Raw genomic sequence first — 15,185 nt, 5'->3', positions numbered from 1 at the left:
ATTAATCCCAACGGACGTAACAAGTACACGGGCACCTTATTACAACGGACAAAATTCCACCACATGTCTCCCTGTTGGATACAAATTCACCAAGAGTATCAAAAATATCCCACTAGCTCTAATTTCTGTTCGGCTTCAAGTCCGGGTATCCCTGTCTAAGCTAAGCTGTGCTAGGATAGGCTAGGATAGGCTAGGATAGGTTACGTAACTGTCCCAACACACTCTATACCACATACCTCTAAACGTATCACAACAAATAATAAATTCCCCGAGATAACAAGCCACCAAGCCGGGGCCCTGCAGACCGGGATCCAAGAGACCTAACAGTTTATTTGAAGAAGAGATTATAAACGGAGTCATATTTCAGGTAAGAGAGAGAGAGAGAGACAAATGGAGGTGGTAGAGAAGGTGGAGTAGGAAGTTGGCTGCTTACATCCGGGACTGTCATGGCTGGCGTGACATGCGGCCAGGGTGGGTGTGGGGGGGGGGGAATCATTACATTCTTGGCCACGCCCTCTACTACCTCACGTCTTCCAATCACTGCGTTAACTCCTATCTACAGAATTAATCATATAGAATTTTATAAAGGGTATGACAGAATATCCCTCACACCTTCCATCCCAAGAATTTCACTTTTAACTAACATTCATACTATGTAATTACCTGAAATGCTTATTAATTATCTAGATGAAAAATAATACTGGAAATGTGACGGTAATTAGTGGAAAGGTGGACATTCCTTCACCATTTTGTAAGACTTGTGGTTAACTACCAAGATATGACTACCACAAGACAGTTAGTTGACCTTTGCCACAACAGTAAAATGTCTTGTTAGTTGGTAATGCAATGGATAAAGATTTTAATGACAGACAAGGGGATAGTTCAGTTTTAATTTACTTCAAAGTCTTAATGAATTTTAGATAATAAATTCCCTTCATAATACTATAATCTTTTCTAATTCTAAAACTTAATGTGGTGATAAAAAATTTCCTTTATGGAAAACTGAAAAATAATGTTACGCATCGCTAATATTTTCCCATGATTAAAATTCAGTTTCTTCACCGAATATTAAAATGTTCAGTGAAATTAAATTGGTTATAATGGGGTATAAAGCATTATAACTGGTCTATGGTGTAACTGATATTATCACTGTTTTAAAAAGAAAATTAAGAGGAAAAAATATCACGTCAATATTATTATTAATTGGTTAGTACTGTACCATTGTAACCTGTACTAGTAGGCCATAAAATAGTAATAATACTAGTAGTAGAAGTAGTGGTAATAGTAGTGTTAGTAATTATATTATTAAATATCATGGGCATTAGGAACCTTAGCTTATTTCACCTGATGATTTAACACCCAAACACTACCACCATTGAGTTAGGTTAACAGTAAGGTGAAACAGGCTGAGAGGTTCCTAATCTTCACGATATCAGTAGCAACACAAATTATAATCACCTGGGAGGGAAACACTGCCGCCATCAACTCCTACACATTTTCAAAAGGTTCACATGTTAAATTTCTTCACTATAGCCAATATTTACAAGTAATCATTCGTCCACTCAAGCCAAGATATGATAATTGATAAATAAATAAAGATAAGAGTATAGCTGTCAAAACATGTGCATAAATTACACTCGACCTCTTAAAGACTCAAGCTGAAGGGCAGGATAGTCAGTGCTGCCTGTTGGACATCATAAGACCCTTCCCTTGTGATCAATAATTATTCTTTTCCGCATTTAAATTAGGTTATAGAGATATTTAATACAGAAGAAAATATTGTTCTTTATCTCAAGAATACCCAGTGTGATCATCAGGAATTGTGTTGTAAGTTATTCCGGGTTTTTTTTAGATTGTCTTCACCAGAAATTCAAAGTCAACTGAGATTATGTTTTCACGCCCACCACCATCACCTATTTTCACCTTCCTAAATATCTAGTAACTTATTTCACTGTCTAGTTACTGACACTTGTAATAAATTTTGTTACTTTATATTTAAATTAACTTTTTTGAATATATTGATCCCGTTTATACAATGATTAATGGAGAAAGAACCATCTCATTAGACCAGCTCATCCGCACAGTAAAACGTTTATGATATATATAAAAACATATACAGTATAATGCTATATTTATCTTTATTTTTAGTTATTAATGACTTATGTATTTCTTTCCCTGGATACGCACTTAAAGTACCCTAATTAGTTGTTGAACCGTCGTAACAAAACACCCCCAATCTAATATTTTCAATTAGGTTAGGTTAGGGTGGATTTAGTTAATTCCCGGACACTGTCTATTTGCCTCACAGTTCAACACATCAACCAGTTAGATACTTCCTATGTCTCATCTTAGGAGGAAAATTCAACCCGTGATGGTAGTAGTTATGGTTGTGGTGGTGGTGGTAGTCGTGATAATTGTAGTCAAGGTGATAGTACTGTAGTAGCAATTGTAGTTGCAGTAGTAGTCATTGCAGTTGTGGTAGTGCTGTACATGGTGGTGGTAGTGAACAGTGATAGAGAGGGTAGTTGTAAAGGTAATATAATAATTTATGTATTTTTCAATCTTCTCAAGGTTTTTCCCACTGTCATGCACGGTGACCAAACCCAAGGCCATACACACACACACGCTCTCAACTATTCCCTGCCATTCATTACCGTAGCTCCTGTATTCTGCTGTAATATTCCCTTCATGTAACAAGATTAAATATTTAGCAGCAGGAAGAACCCAAGCAATGTATAATTTGAATAGGACACTTACATACAAAACTTAATTATTGCTCCAAATATCAGATAAATCATTAAATACTTATCTAACACTAATAACTACCTAATTACCTTGTTAACTTAAGCTATGAAGGACTCTAAGCACATTATATCACCCCATGAAGAATAATTTCAGTATAATATATCTGAAGAAGGAATAAGAGAAGCTCTACAAGTGGCTACAGGAGTATAGGAATACCTCAGGCTGGTACACCTCCTCAGGCGTGGTGTATGTTCCTTGATCTGAACCTAAGTATAATTTCTAAACCCAGGAACCAAGTACTACCTCATCACTGGGAACTTACAAGAGGCTGAGAGTCACAAACCCCAAAATTTTTCCCTGGTGATTCGGTCAATGTAGCATTTCCTGACAACTTAGAAATGGCTAACAGAATGCTACGCGAATACAGGTTTTGGTACATGATATATAGTCGACTCCATAAAATAGGTTTTTAACCATATAACCAGTATTGCATTCCTGTAATCCAGGCATGGGCAACCTTTCCTCAGTCATGGGCTGCATTACAATTTAGGTAATTTTCTGCTGGCCTACCCACCAAAAATTTTCTGTGGGCCTATCCACCAAAATTTATATCCTACTTAACCCAAAGGTAATGTTAATATATTTGCAGGGACAGTTTACAAACCGCCTTTTTCCCATTCATGAAACATATCCATCATATTAATTTTTAAAGTAACAGAAGATGAGTGAAGCAGTCTATGAATATGTTGATTTTTCCTACAGTTAAAACATTTGTCTTACTTATGAGACACAAATATCTCAGTGTAGGTACTCCTCAGCACGCTGATTCCGAATCTACGGTGCACGATTCGATTGCGGGGTAATTAGTGGTTGCTATGACGCTTGAAAATTTTTAATTACTGGAAGTACTTAATTTGTTAAACCCTGAGTGACCACTGCCCGTGGCTCCACTTGGACTTACCCACCCTTAGTTAATTCCCAAGTGACCCACTGCCACATAGCAGCTTATCCATCAAACAGACCGCGCCTAACTTGGGCCGTAATGTCACACAAGTTAAAAGGTTTACCGTATATTGTTGACTATATTTATTTATTTCATTGTTACATTTTTCTAGTTACTTACTCTTAGGTGATGAAACAATAACAAATTGTGTGAGAAGATTAATCTTTTAATAAATATTGCTTTACTCACCATAAAGTGGCTGCATCTACCTGAACCACGGGCCACATTAAATAGAATTTCTCTATCACTCCACAGGCTGCGCAAACACATGGTCCGGGCCACAGGTTGCCCATGCCTGCTGTAATTAATGTTCACGGAGATATTTACACGTCTCCAATGGACAAGAATACACCGTTCATTAACTCAGTAACAGGTTTCTCTCCTCTGGTGAGTCATGGCTCTCCATTATCAACAATGAAGGAGTGTCAAGGCTGTCCCAGTTGCTGAGTCATGTGCGGTGAATTCTTGTCTGTTTTGCATCTTTGTAAATAGTGGGTAGTGGTATATACACAGGCAACAGGCACAAAAAAAAACTTCAGGGACCCAATTTCACAGTGTCTGAGGTGAATCTATGCCATTCTGAGACAAGTGGCAACAGAGATAAATACTTAATATAAACAAGATTAATGTTGAAGGAGACATTAACTGAACATCCTCTACAAGACACATCACTACAGACAACACCTATCCTTACAAGATGAACACATGGCCATTGTCAAAAACCCAAGACATCTTTTTAAGACAACATAGGAACACAAACACATCTTCAATATGTTTATAATAATACCACAAGTTTCAATATGTTAAAAGGAGATGTTTTAAGTGCTATCAGAAACAGTAAGGAGAGAGAGGAGACAGCAAGAATCATGACTGTTTTAACCCCTTCACTACAGGTATGTCTCTTTTAATATTTTGATTTGGCTAACGTCAGGAGATTTTATCCAGTATAGAGGGATTAAAATTCAAGTTTGAGAATGTTAAACTCTGCCAGTATATATCATCTCAATACATACAGAAAGCCCCAACTTGGCCATAATGTCACTCGAGTTATTGTAACACTTTAGTACAATCAAATTAAACAGGGAAGAAGGGCCAAAAAGAAGTTTTCAGTTTTTATTACAAGATTTTCATATACAGTATTAAAATATTGCTTTATATCTACCAGTAAAGAGAGTCACATCAAGCTGGTGTAGACGACACTATATCAAGCAGGAGTAAAGCGGGTCTCTCATTGCAACTCTTTGGACCACACTCACTATATAAGGCCTTAGATAACCTTCCATGAATCATAACACACTCATCAGCAACTGAGAAGTGACCACATTACCTCACAGCTCTGACTGACACTGGTGATAGCTGCTACTTCACTCAAGATCAATCTAAGGTTCCATCCTACACAATGTAATTATCAACTAAACTTAATTATAACATTATGTCAATTTGAAGTTACTAAGGGTAGTTGACATAGGTCCATACACACCTCTAACTGCTCTATGTCACATCAAACGCTCCATGCAGTTTGTTATATATCAATGTTAAGTCCTACACTCGTTAACATATTCAGGGATAACCATATGAGAAATTGGAACCCAGTACATTATTGCCATGCCAGTAGTTTGATGCCGGACAGTGAATAGACTGATCATAGACCCAGGAAGATAGGAGGAGGAGGAGGAGGAGGAGGAGGATCTCTCTTACCTGCCCCAAACATCCACGACCAGAACACATGAACACACCTGGGACAAACTCAGTAAAAGACTTGGGTAAAATGATGAGAATAATCAGGCATCCATCATAAGGGTCAGATTATAAATATACATCAATTATAAAAAAATAAAGATAAAAATATTCTGATATAATCCCCTACCATCATATTATTCAACTAATTCAAACTAATCAATTAACTCTTTGCACTTAAGAATAATAATCCCCATCTTGTTTCCTCTTAAACAGTAATGCAATATGGTCATTTATCATCTTATATTTACAGCAAGTTATTGGGTCATTCCCGGCAAATTCATCAATATTGATCCTAAAAAAAATCATGATCTCTAGACTTGGCAACCACTACCCTAAACGAAAGTTACATTAATAACTTCAACGTTTGTTTTTGTTATCGCTCTTATTTGTACTTATCATTAAGGAAACTATCTCATACATACACCTACAACCAGATCATTGAGGGAATTAATGTTCTTATGCATCATCACTAAACAAACCCTCATTCTGTGTTCACGACTTTACTCTTGGTTCAATTCTGTGACATTAATCTTTTCCAGCTATTGTAATTAAAGTTATCCAGCTATTTAACACTTAGGGAAAGATCAGTACATTGTATCGTAATAAATGTAATGTAATGCCTCCTTCTGGTAACTTATTTGCTATAGTAATCTGTACAGCTTAAGAGTCTTACTATACCAGGTCAGAGAGGAATGATAAGAGTTTGTTGGAGAATTTGACTTCTTTAACAAACTCGTATATGAAGCATTTTTAAAGTAATCATCTGCATAAATAAACTATATTTCGTACTCACAACGTCTGACAGTGAGAGGAATAACATGAAGGAAATACTGTACTCAATATGCAGGAAACATTAAGTACTTGTTACGTCCCCTATGGCCAAAATTGGATTCCCATTTCTCCATATACGAACAACAGGGAAAGTCATTTAGAAATTAGTAATGAAATATTCTACATAATGAGTGAGTCACAAACACTACAAAATTTCTACAATTGTTTTGCACTAAAAGCATGTGTTGCAAAATGTGGTACTGTATGATTTTGGTTATTTCACCCTGAGTAAAACATTATTCTTACCCTCAGCTTAAAGGAGACAAATGCTAACTTGACCCACAGGTTACTACAGTATTATAAACCCACGCTGGTGACCGACACACACACGCTGATAACTAACACACTCAAGGGAGTAATTCTAGTATTCAGAACACTTCAAAATTGTATAAAACATGAACTGTCAGCAATACAGTTAGTATGCAAATTAGATTTAAAATATTCATCTAAATTCTATGTATGGTTTCATAATGCAAACATGCAAGAATAATGGTTATTTACCTGAATAGTTCAAGAGGTAAAAAAAATGCCTTATAGAAAAGCTTTTGCAGTGCACCGCAAGGCATTGTAAGAATTGTACATACAACTTGGATAAATGATTGAGCTTGTAATATACAGTTTGTGTAGTTTTTATGCAAATAGAATATCTTCTCCCTGTCAAGGTGTCAGATGCTACTTGAAAAACATAATACCTGACCTCTGAGTCTGACTGTAAAACTTGTAAAGTAAGTGAGGTCGACCTTCACATTAATGGCAACAGTTCCAGCAGACTTTCCTTACTCCTCCGGCACCTCAATCTGTCCCATTGGTTTCATGTCCTCAGCCACCTTGAACAAACATCCGGTGCTGGCCACAATGTCCTCGATGCTCACACCATCCGCAATCTCTGTCAACGTCAGACCATTTTCTTTGTCCACAGTGAAGACACACTGAAAAGAAATAGGAGTTTCTTTCAATATCAAGGAAATATTCATCACATTAAAAAACATAAGAGAAGAATGTCCTCTACTGTACTATATGTTCTTCTCTTTTCTGACTAATAACTTATTAGTGAGGCAACAAGTAAAAATTTCCTAAGTACGTTTATTTATATCACCAAACAAATCAACCTTTAATTATACATCCTCCAAAGTCCCATGTACTGTACAGTCAACCAGATGCCTCTCTTGTTGCTCCACGAACCCTGAGATTCAGACTCGTGAACCCGAAGCAGGAGACCGATTCATTACTCCTTCCATTGATGCTTCGTATTCACGCGTTTGAATCCCGAGGTTCGTGGAATAGCAAGCAGAGGCTACAAGACTTCTGTTGGTGACTGTATCTGTATCTGCCATCACAAGAGAACCATCAGAACATAACACAGCATCATAAACACTGGAGAAATGCCAACAAGAGCACCAAAGAAATCTAATACAGACATAATGAAAAAGGACAAGTAACTAACCTTTTCAGTAATAATCATATCAACACAGTTCTTGCCGGTGAGAGGGAGGGAACAGGCTTCAACTATCTTGTAGTCTCCCTTCTTGGACGAGTGTTCCATGGTGACCACGACCTTGGTGCCGGGCGACGTCACCAGGTCCATGGCTCCTCCCATTCCCTTCACCATCTTGCCCTGGTGAATCAGGAATACTGTAATACTCCCATAAAGCTTATCACCGCCCTAAGCTAAAAGACAATAGCTAAGGTAGTTTATCTCATGGCGCTATAACTAAAAATATATATCCTGATAATTAAAATGAAAAATCTGCTTAAATTTGTCTGTACACATCCCATCCATTGATATAAAAAACATTACAACAAGCTGGTTCATATATACAGAGAATTAGCCACGATAATCATACTGTACTATTATTACCGTAACTTGGGATAATGGGATATTCTAACACTGTACTCACTGGGATCATCCAATTAGCCAGATCACCGTACTGGGACACCTCCATAGCTCCCAAGATGGTCAGGTTCACATGTCCACTGAGGAAGAAAATTAAGATAAAATATATATATAAAAAATGTTCCTAGGTATTCCTTCCCATCACAATATACTGGAGAGTCTACCCCACTACCCAACACCTGGAAGACAACACCACACTGTCCCTACACTTTCATAACTCAAGATGTCTCCAGATGACTACCATGTCTCACAGCTACCATAGTTTATACTCAAGTTAGTATGGTTTCAATTAAATGGTTTGCAATATATCTAAAGCCCAGTTCACACTAGCCTACAGTATTTTGATGGCTGCCTGACGTAGTACAGCTATCAATGATGTCAGGAAGATGGCGGTCCTTTCAGATGGGGAGTAAAATGCTAAACAAATCCCTATTTTGGCAACATCTTCCTCACAGCTACACACACGGCCAGCAAGGAGAAGACAATGGTCACAATAATTACGTACCGAGAAGCCACTTTGAGACACTAAATAATTTATGTTGTGAGAAACAGATTAAGCTGCTTCATTTATTCAGTTTGTTAGATATTATTTGTTGTTTATTTATATTTCAATGAGGCAAGGTTAGGCACTTGATGGACCACCGGCTTCCTGATACCCTCAATGGGTGTACCATGCCAGAGGCGGCAGTCAATACAGGCTGGTTTGAACTGTGCTTAAATCAGTCATTTACTAAGATACATCAGGTGAGAGAGAGAGGAACACTACAACCCTTGACTCACTCACTCACTCACTCACTCACCCTCTGATCATGGCAAAACTCTCATCAGAACTGAAGAAAGATGCTCCAGGGATGACTGTGACCGTCTCCTTCCCTGCGTTGATGAGGTCGGGGTCCTGACTCCCGGGTACAGGGAACGGCCCCAGACCCAGCACACCATTCTCACTCTGCAGTTGTACGTTCATCCCTGTAACACACCTGATGGTCACTACCAACACACTATTACAGTTACACAATTTATACGATTCATGTGCAAATATCATCAAAAAGATCTCATTAGTGTGAACAGTTGGGTATATTATGTTAAATATTACTGAGACAGGTATATAAGCAACATTGTGTCTCCTGAACTTTCACATCTCTTACCGTAATATCCAACTGAAACATATTAAATCAAAGTTCTTGAGTATTTATTGGGAATTATAGTGTAGTAATCTTAATGTTTGAGTGAGGTTTTCCTTCCTATATATAAAGATTATAAAGCTGAGGCCCGAGACTTACCATCAGGGATGTAGTTACTAGCAAGCATAGGCATCCCAATACCAAGGTTAGCATACATGCCATCCTGGAACTCCAAGGCAGCTCTCCTTACAATACGTTCCCTCATGGCCACTGCTGGGTTGGAGGCCGCTGCACTCTTCTTCTTCTCTTTCCGTAGAGTCAGGCGCTACATGTAGAGACATCAGTTAGTGTCACACGCGTACACTCGCACACTCCTGCCACCTCTTCTCCTGAACCACAAACCCTACGATTCAGATTCACAAACCCAAAGCAATAGACACTGAGGCATTAATCTGTCCATAAGTGCTTCAGATTCACAAGTCTAAATCTCAGGGTTCATGTTTCAGGAGGAGAGGAGACAGGGCTTCTGTGGGTGACTCTACAGTACAAGTAAGATAATGGGGAAAAGATAACTGCTTTTATGTAAGTTACTGAGCTATGGGGGGTGAGGGGGGGAGATGAAAGAACAATAATTTATAATGTTTAATACTGTACTGTATCTGACATTATTTAACTGGGCCAGATACAGTAATACTCATTTACTTCTGTTATGATACAGGGTGAGCCAGAAGTAACAGATATAGTACTCAAGTGTGTTTCTTGCCCCACTCTGTATAATAGAGCTCAATACTGTACCTATAAAGACTTCAATTATCTAAAATGTTGGATTACCTCAAGAATCTTCACTGCAGCTTATTCTACCTAAATATTAACCATCCTAACACTACCTTAACCTAAAGATTAACCACCCTAATCTAACCTATCCCCCCCCCCCCCAAATAATGTTAAGTTAGGTTAATCTTGAGGTGAAATAAGCTGGAGTGGAGATTCTTCAGGTGATCCAAAACATCAGCATAAAGACAAGTTATCAACAATATGGGGATCTTCCTCTCAACACACAGTACCTCAATCCTCTTCTCATACTTCTCCCCGAGGACAACACAGTTGACATATATCGCTGGGATGTGGACCGAATCTTCAGGGATCTCGCCAATCTCGACTATCTCCTCTACCTCCACTATTGTCGTCTTTGCCGCCTTAGACATAGGCAGATTGAAGTTGCGGGCCGTCTTTCTGTAATAGGAAAACCTCGCTTGTTACCTAAAACACACACCATAATACAAGTCACCATTCACCCCCTTCACAACATTGACGCCGCTTTTAATATTTTATTTGGTTAACGTCGGACGATTTTATTCAGAACAGAGCGACCTCGATACATAAAGGGTCAGGAAGATCTATTAAAAATCCTGAATTTGACTCTTATAAACATGTATCTTGTGCCACTTCATCATAACAATGCCTCGTTTTCTTGTAGTTTCTCCTTCCTTGATCCACCCAATAAAATTTTTGAATAGCAGGAAAGATAATAAGTGGATGGATGGATATATAGATAAAATAGATAGATTCAAACAGATATCAGCAGCTAGACAGACAGAAAGTCAGATAGACAGATGGCTAGATACAGACAGACAAACAGACAGAGAATATGTATATAAGTCAACCCACAACCTGCCACAGTACAGCACCACAACAACCAAACAAATTCTTCAACAAACCTGAAGATGAGGTTACCCGCTCTGTCAGCTTTCCACGCCTTGATGAGAGCAAAGTCTCCCGTGATGGCTTCCTCCATGATGTAGTTGCGGCCGTTGAAGACTCGAGTCTCCCGGGCGGAGCTCTGTATGTTGACCACGCCGCCCTCACCGTACCTGTAGAGCCGTACTGATGGTCAATGCTTGTGAGGATTTCATTTTGGTTATTGATCAATGTTGTCACTAGTTATTAATGGTAAATAAACAAACATAGATGCATACTCACATCAACACACACACAAGAGGATGTAAAATTTACTTAAGAGTTTTAATGCAACAGTGACAATCTGGTCAAACACCTCACCAGGGGAAGGAAACAATGTAACTCAGCTCTTCCCTCACGCCATAAAATTAATCCCTTGGTCTTCCATCAATTCCTAAGAGTAATCAAGAAGTTATGTTCAAGACTCCAAACCAGCGTGAAATGGGAAGGACCTTGGACTAGACATGACCATTAATGAAGAGGACTATCATGTGTAAGAGAGGTGTTGAGGACCTCTTAGAACCTTACAGGGAGTTGTTGAAAGACTTGTGAAAGAAGTCTGAACAGAAATGAATCACTTCCTATTTCAAGACACAAGTACTGTACACCATACAGTCTTGAGTCACATATACCTTGAGCCACACTTCCCCTAACACTATTTCTCCCACAATGTCTTAAGTTTACCAAAGTTACATTTATCCAATATGCTTTTTTCAAGGAACTTCACCCCCAAGTTTGGTGAGACTAATGTATGCACATAACAGGTGATTGTCATGAACAGCTACAAAAGGAAACTAACAATCTTAATTTCTGACAGGTATCACATCTTCACCACTTGATCACAGTAACCAAGACCAACTGCTTAAATGGCTAACAAGCTGATGACTGATGGAATGAATACAACTCACTTGATCGGTGACCCTCCTTCATGTACAAGAGTGCCATAGCCTGTAGGGGTGTAGAAGGCAGGTATACCAGCACCACCAGCACGACAGCGTTCAGCTAGTGTCCCCTGCAACACATTCACCGAGTCTCATCTTATACCGAAAAAGTGAGTGTCTTAGTTCACAATATTATTACCAGTATGATGGGCAAAAATTTATGTACTGTAATAACAATGATATATTTCTAACCAACCCAAGTCATGGTACCATTACCTTATGACACAATCCTGTCCACTAAAAGCACCACAAAGTCCTATACAGTATCTCATGTTTCAGAGCTCACCTGTGGGGTCAACTCCACCTCCAGCTCCCCACTCAGGTACTGCCTCTCAAACTCGGCGTTCTCCCCGACGTACGAGGAGATCATGCGCTTGATCTGCTTCTGGTTGAGCAACAGACCCAGACCAAAGTTGTCGACGCCGGCATTGTTGCTCACCACCGTCAGGTTGTCCACCTTCGTCTTCAGCAGAGCTCCGATGAGGTTCTCCGGGATGCCACAGAGACCAAAGCCTGTTGTTGAGATGCAGGAGGTGAGGTACGTGTAACATCACTCCCTCTTACACTACTCCACCTCTGTTTCAATACAATCAGTACAGTAATGTTTATTTTTATAAGACTTATCTATATAAACATATTTCTTATTCTTAACACCACAAAAACACAACAATATGATCACATCAACATAAAATATGCTTTACTTAAATGAATGCATATGTACATTAATGAATTTTACCGTCATATCTTAAACATTTCATCACAAGTTACTATATACAGTACAGTAGTACAGTATCTCATCTGGTTTACAGTCACATAAAAAAATTTGGACCACATGAAATTTAGCCCCACCTCAGTTTATTTCACCTGATGATTAAACTCCCTAACACTACCTGGAAGGGTTAGGTTAGAGTAGGCTAGCATTAGGGCATTTAATATTAAATTGAAATAAGCTGTGAGAACTAATTTTCACATGCCCTTAAAAAATTTAATTAGTATAAAGTGCAACAGTTGAGGCACACAAAGCTCTCAGCAAACATCTGACCTCCAACCAGCAACTTGGATCCAGGAGTGATATCCTTCACAGCTTCCAGCGCCGACTCACAAAACCGGGCATCATGGCGGACGCTGGTCGACAAGAAGTATAAACTGCCCTGAAAGATAAGATACTGTAATACTCTACTGTTGGCCGGCATCACTGGTCTTACTATAATTATACAGACATCAATAATGTATATAATTCACACAAATACAGTAGATATGGAAGTATAAGTGTTGTACAGCTGTCAGAGTTAGGTTTACAAATGGATAAACATGTATATAAACTATGCAGGTTTACAGTTTAGCATAAATATAGACAATGTAGGTATACGGTGCACATAGGCCGTGGGAGTATACAGTGTACCGAGACAGTGCTGCAGGTAACAGTAAGGCAACTTGACCAAGGATAACTGTCAGCTGCTTATTGCCAGGAGGCTCCTTTACTTAGGCTTACTCTTGGTCTCTATCAGTAACAGTTTGTCTTCAGGAGTATTAGTGGAAGTTTGTTTGATAGAATTCAACAAGCATTACAGTGTGCTTGGACTATCCGAGGCTGACGGGTCACTATCACAGAGTAAGAAGAATGGGTTTGGTAACACTCTAGCACAGAGGTCCAGAGTATACAGCAAATTTGTTTCTTACCTCCAGACTATCCCAAAGCAGCTGGGGGAATTGTGATTTATCTAATTTAGTTTTTTTTATTAGTTCTTTTCATAGAGAAATGTGTTCTGTTCTCCTGGGAACATAATGTGTGATGCTTCAACTGCTCACCAAAGCTTCCCACTGACCAACTCAACATTAAGTGACTGAACGCTTCATGGCAATCTTTTTATCGAACCTAAAATATATTAACGGTACAATACTTCCACCCCAGAACAGGCAAGTTAGGTAGGTCTCATTAGTTCATATTATCTATAAAATAATGTCTACAATTAATCACATACATAATGTAACGGTCACTGGGAAACTTTCATATGTTGCTGACTATGAAGTGTTCAACAAATGCAAAAAATAAATTTAACGTCGCCAGGAGGACGGAGCGTACATATTTATTTATAACAAACAAGAGAAAAACTAAATAAAATAAACTGTAGTCCTGTTTTGGGAAATGGCTGAGGTAAAAGACATTATGTTTTGTAGAAAAAATTGCTGGTTAACCTGGACCACTGTTCCAGAGTATTACCCAAGCGATCTTTGTTACCTCAAGAACACACAGTACGAAAAAATAATGACGAATCGCAATGTTCATATTATTACGATGATATTTCTCGTCCTGAACACTAACCTACAACCACCTACCAATGTCACCTTTGTCTCACACACAGGAACAGATCATCAACAACTGCTACTTTACCAGTACTGTATAAAATTTATTTGAGATAAGTTAGGTTAGACCAAGGTTGGTTCCTCGTATCTCCAATAATCGCAGAAATATCACACAAATTACAAATCCTCGTCATTTTATGGGGGATTTCACGAGGTAAATAAACTTTTATCCTCAATAGAATAATCCCCTCGAGTCCCTGGATAACATATGAGTGTGGTCCAGTACTGCCCCAAAATTCTCAGGCAGGAATCACAAAACCCAAACCAATCATTAATTCCTGGAGAAGACATTGTGGGTACTAAAGAGATCAAGAAGTTATTCTTTTGATCTAGAAACATCCTCTAGATTAGTTAGATTAGATAAAGATGAATTATTTATTAATTACGAAATATTCCTATATAAGAAACCATTGGTCGTCTAAAAGTTAAAAATATAATTAAGATTCACCTAGACTCTTATTGGGAACATAGACATAAACAACAACTAATACACTAAAAAATAAACATATATTGAATTTACGTCAGAGTATATCTATAAAAATTAAGATATTTACCTAACACCGTCAAGACAAACCCACCACCTGAGGTCTTACACCACACATAAACCCTCTTAAACACAATATATACAAACTATATATAAAAAAACACAAACCCTTCATTGATAATTACCTGATTAACTTGAGCGATACGAGTGACATGGTTGGTGTGAGAAGATAAACGTAATATTCCTCTTAATAACGCCATCACGACTGTCCCCCTTAGCTGATGAAGCCCGGCAGCAACACCTTCCCTCACACTCATCAGGAAAC

At 38.4% G+C, this 15,185-nt stretch overlaps 1 protein-coding gene across 1 annotated transcript; it reads right to left on the bottom strand.

Moving 5' to 3' along the window:
- Positions 1-4,847: 4,847 nt before the first annotated feature.
- LOC121869033 (succinyl-CoA:3-ketoacid coenzyme A transferase 1, mitochondrial-like) lies at positions 4,848-15,185 on the bottom strand. Its single transcript, XM_042370113.1, has 11 exons — positions 15,046-15,185; positions 13,055-13,163; positions 12,299-12,525; positions 11,980-12,083; positions 11,053-11,205; positions 10,399-10,567; positions 9,494-9,659; positions 9,014-9,179; positions 8,218-8,293; positions 7,764-7,934; positions 4,848-7,248 (listed from the first exon to the last, which is right to left on the bottom strand). Exons 1-11 carry the CDS (start codon positions 15,175-15,177, stop codon positions 7,096-7,098), a joined length of 1,626 nt encoding a protein of 541 aa, XP_042226047.1. The 5' UTR covers positions 15,178-15,185; the 3' UTR covers positions 4,848-7,095.

Source organism: Homarus americanus, unplaced genomic scaffold, assembly GCF_018991925.1.
Source record: "Homarus americanus isolate GMGI-L3 unplaced genomic scaffold, GMGI_Hamer_2.0 scaffold24694, whole genome shotgun sequence".
Taxonomy (NCBI): domain Eukaryota; kingdom Metazoa; phylum Arthropoda; class Malacostraca; order Decapoda; family Nephropidae; genus Homarus; species Homarus americanus.
The sequence above is the reverse complement of the archived record's forward strand: the minus strand, read 5'-3'. Positions and strand labels throughout refer to the sequence as shown.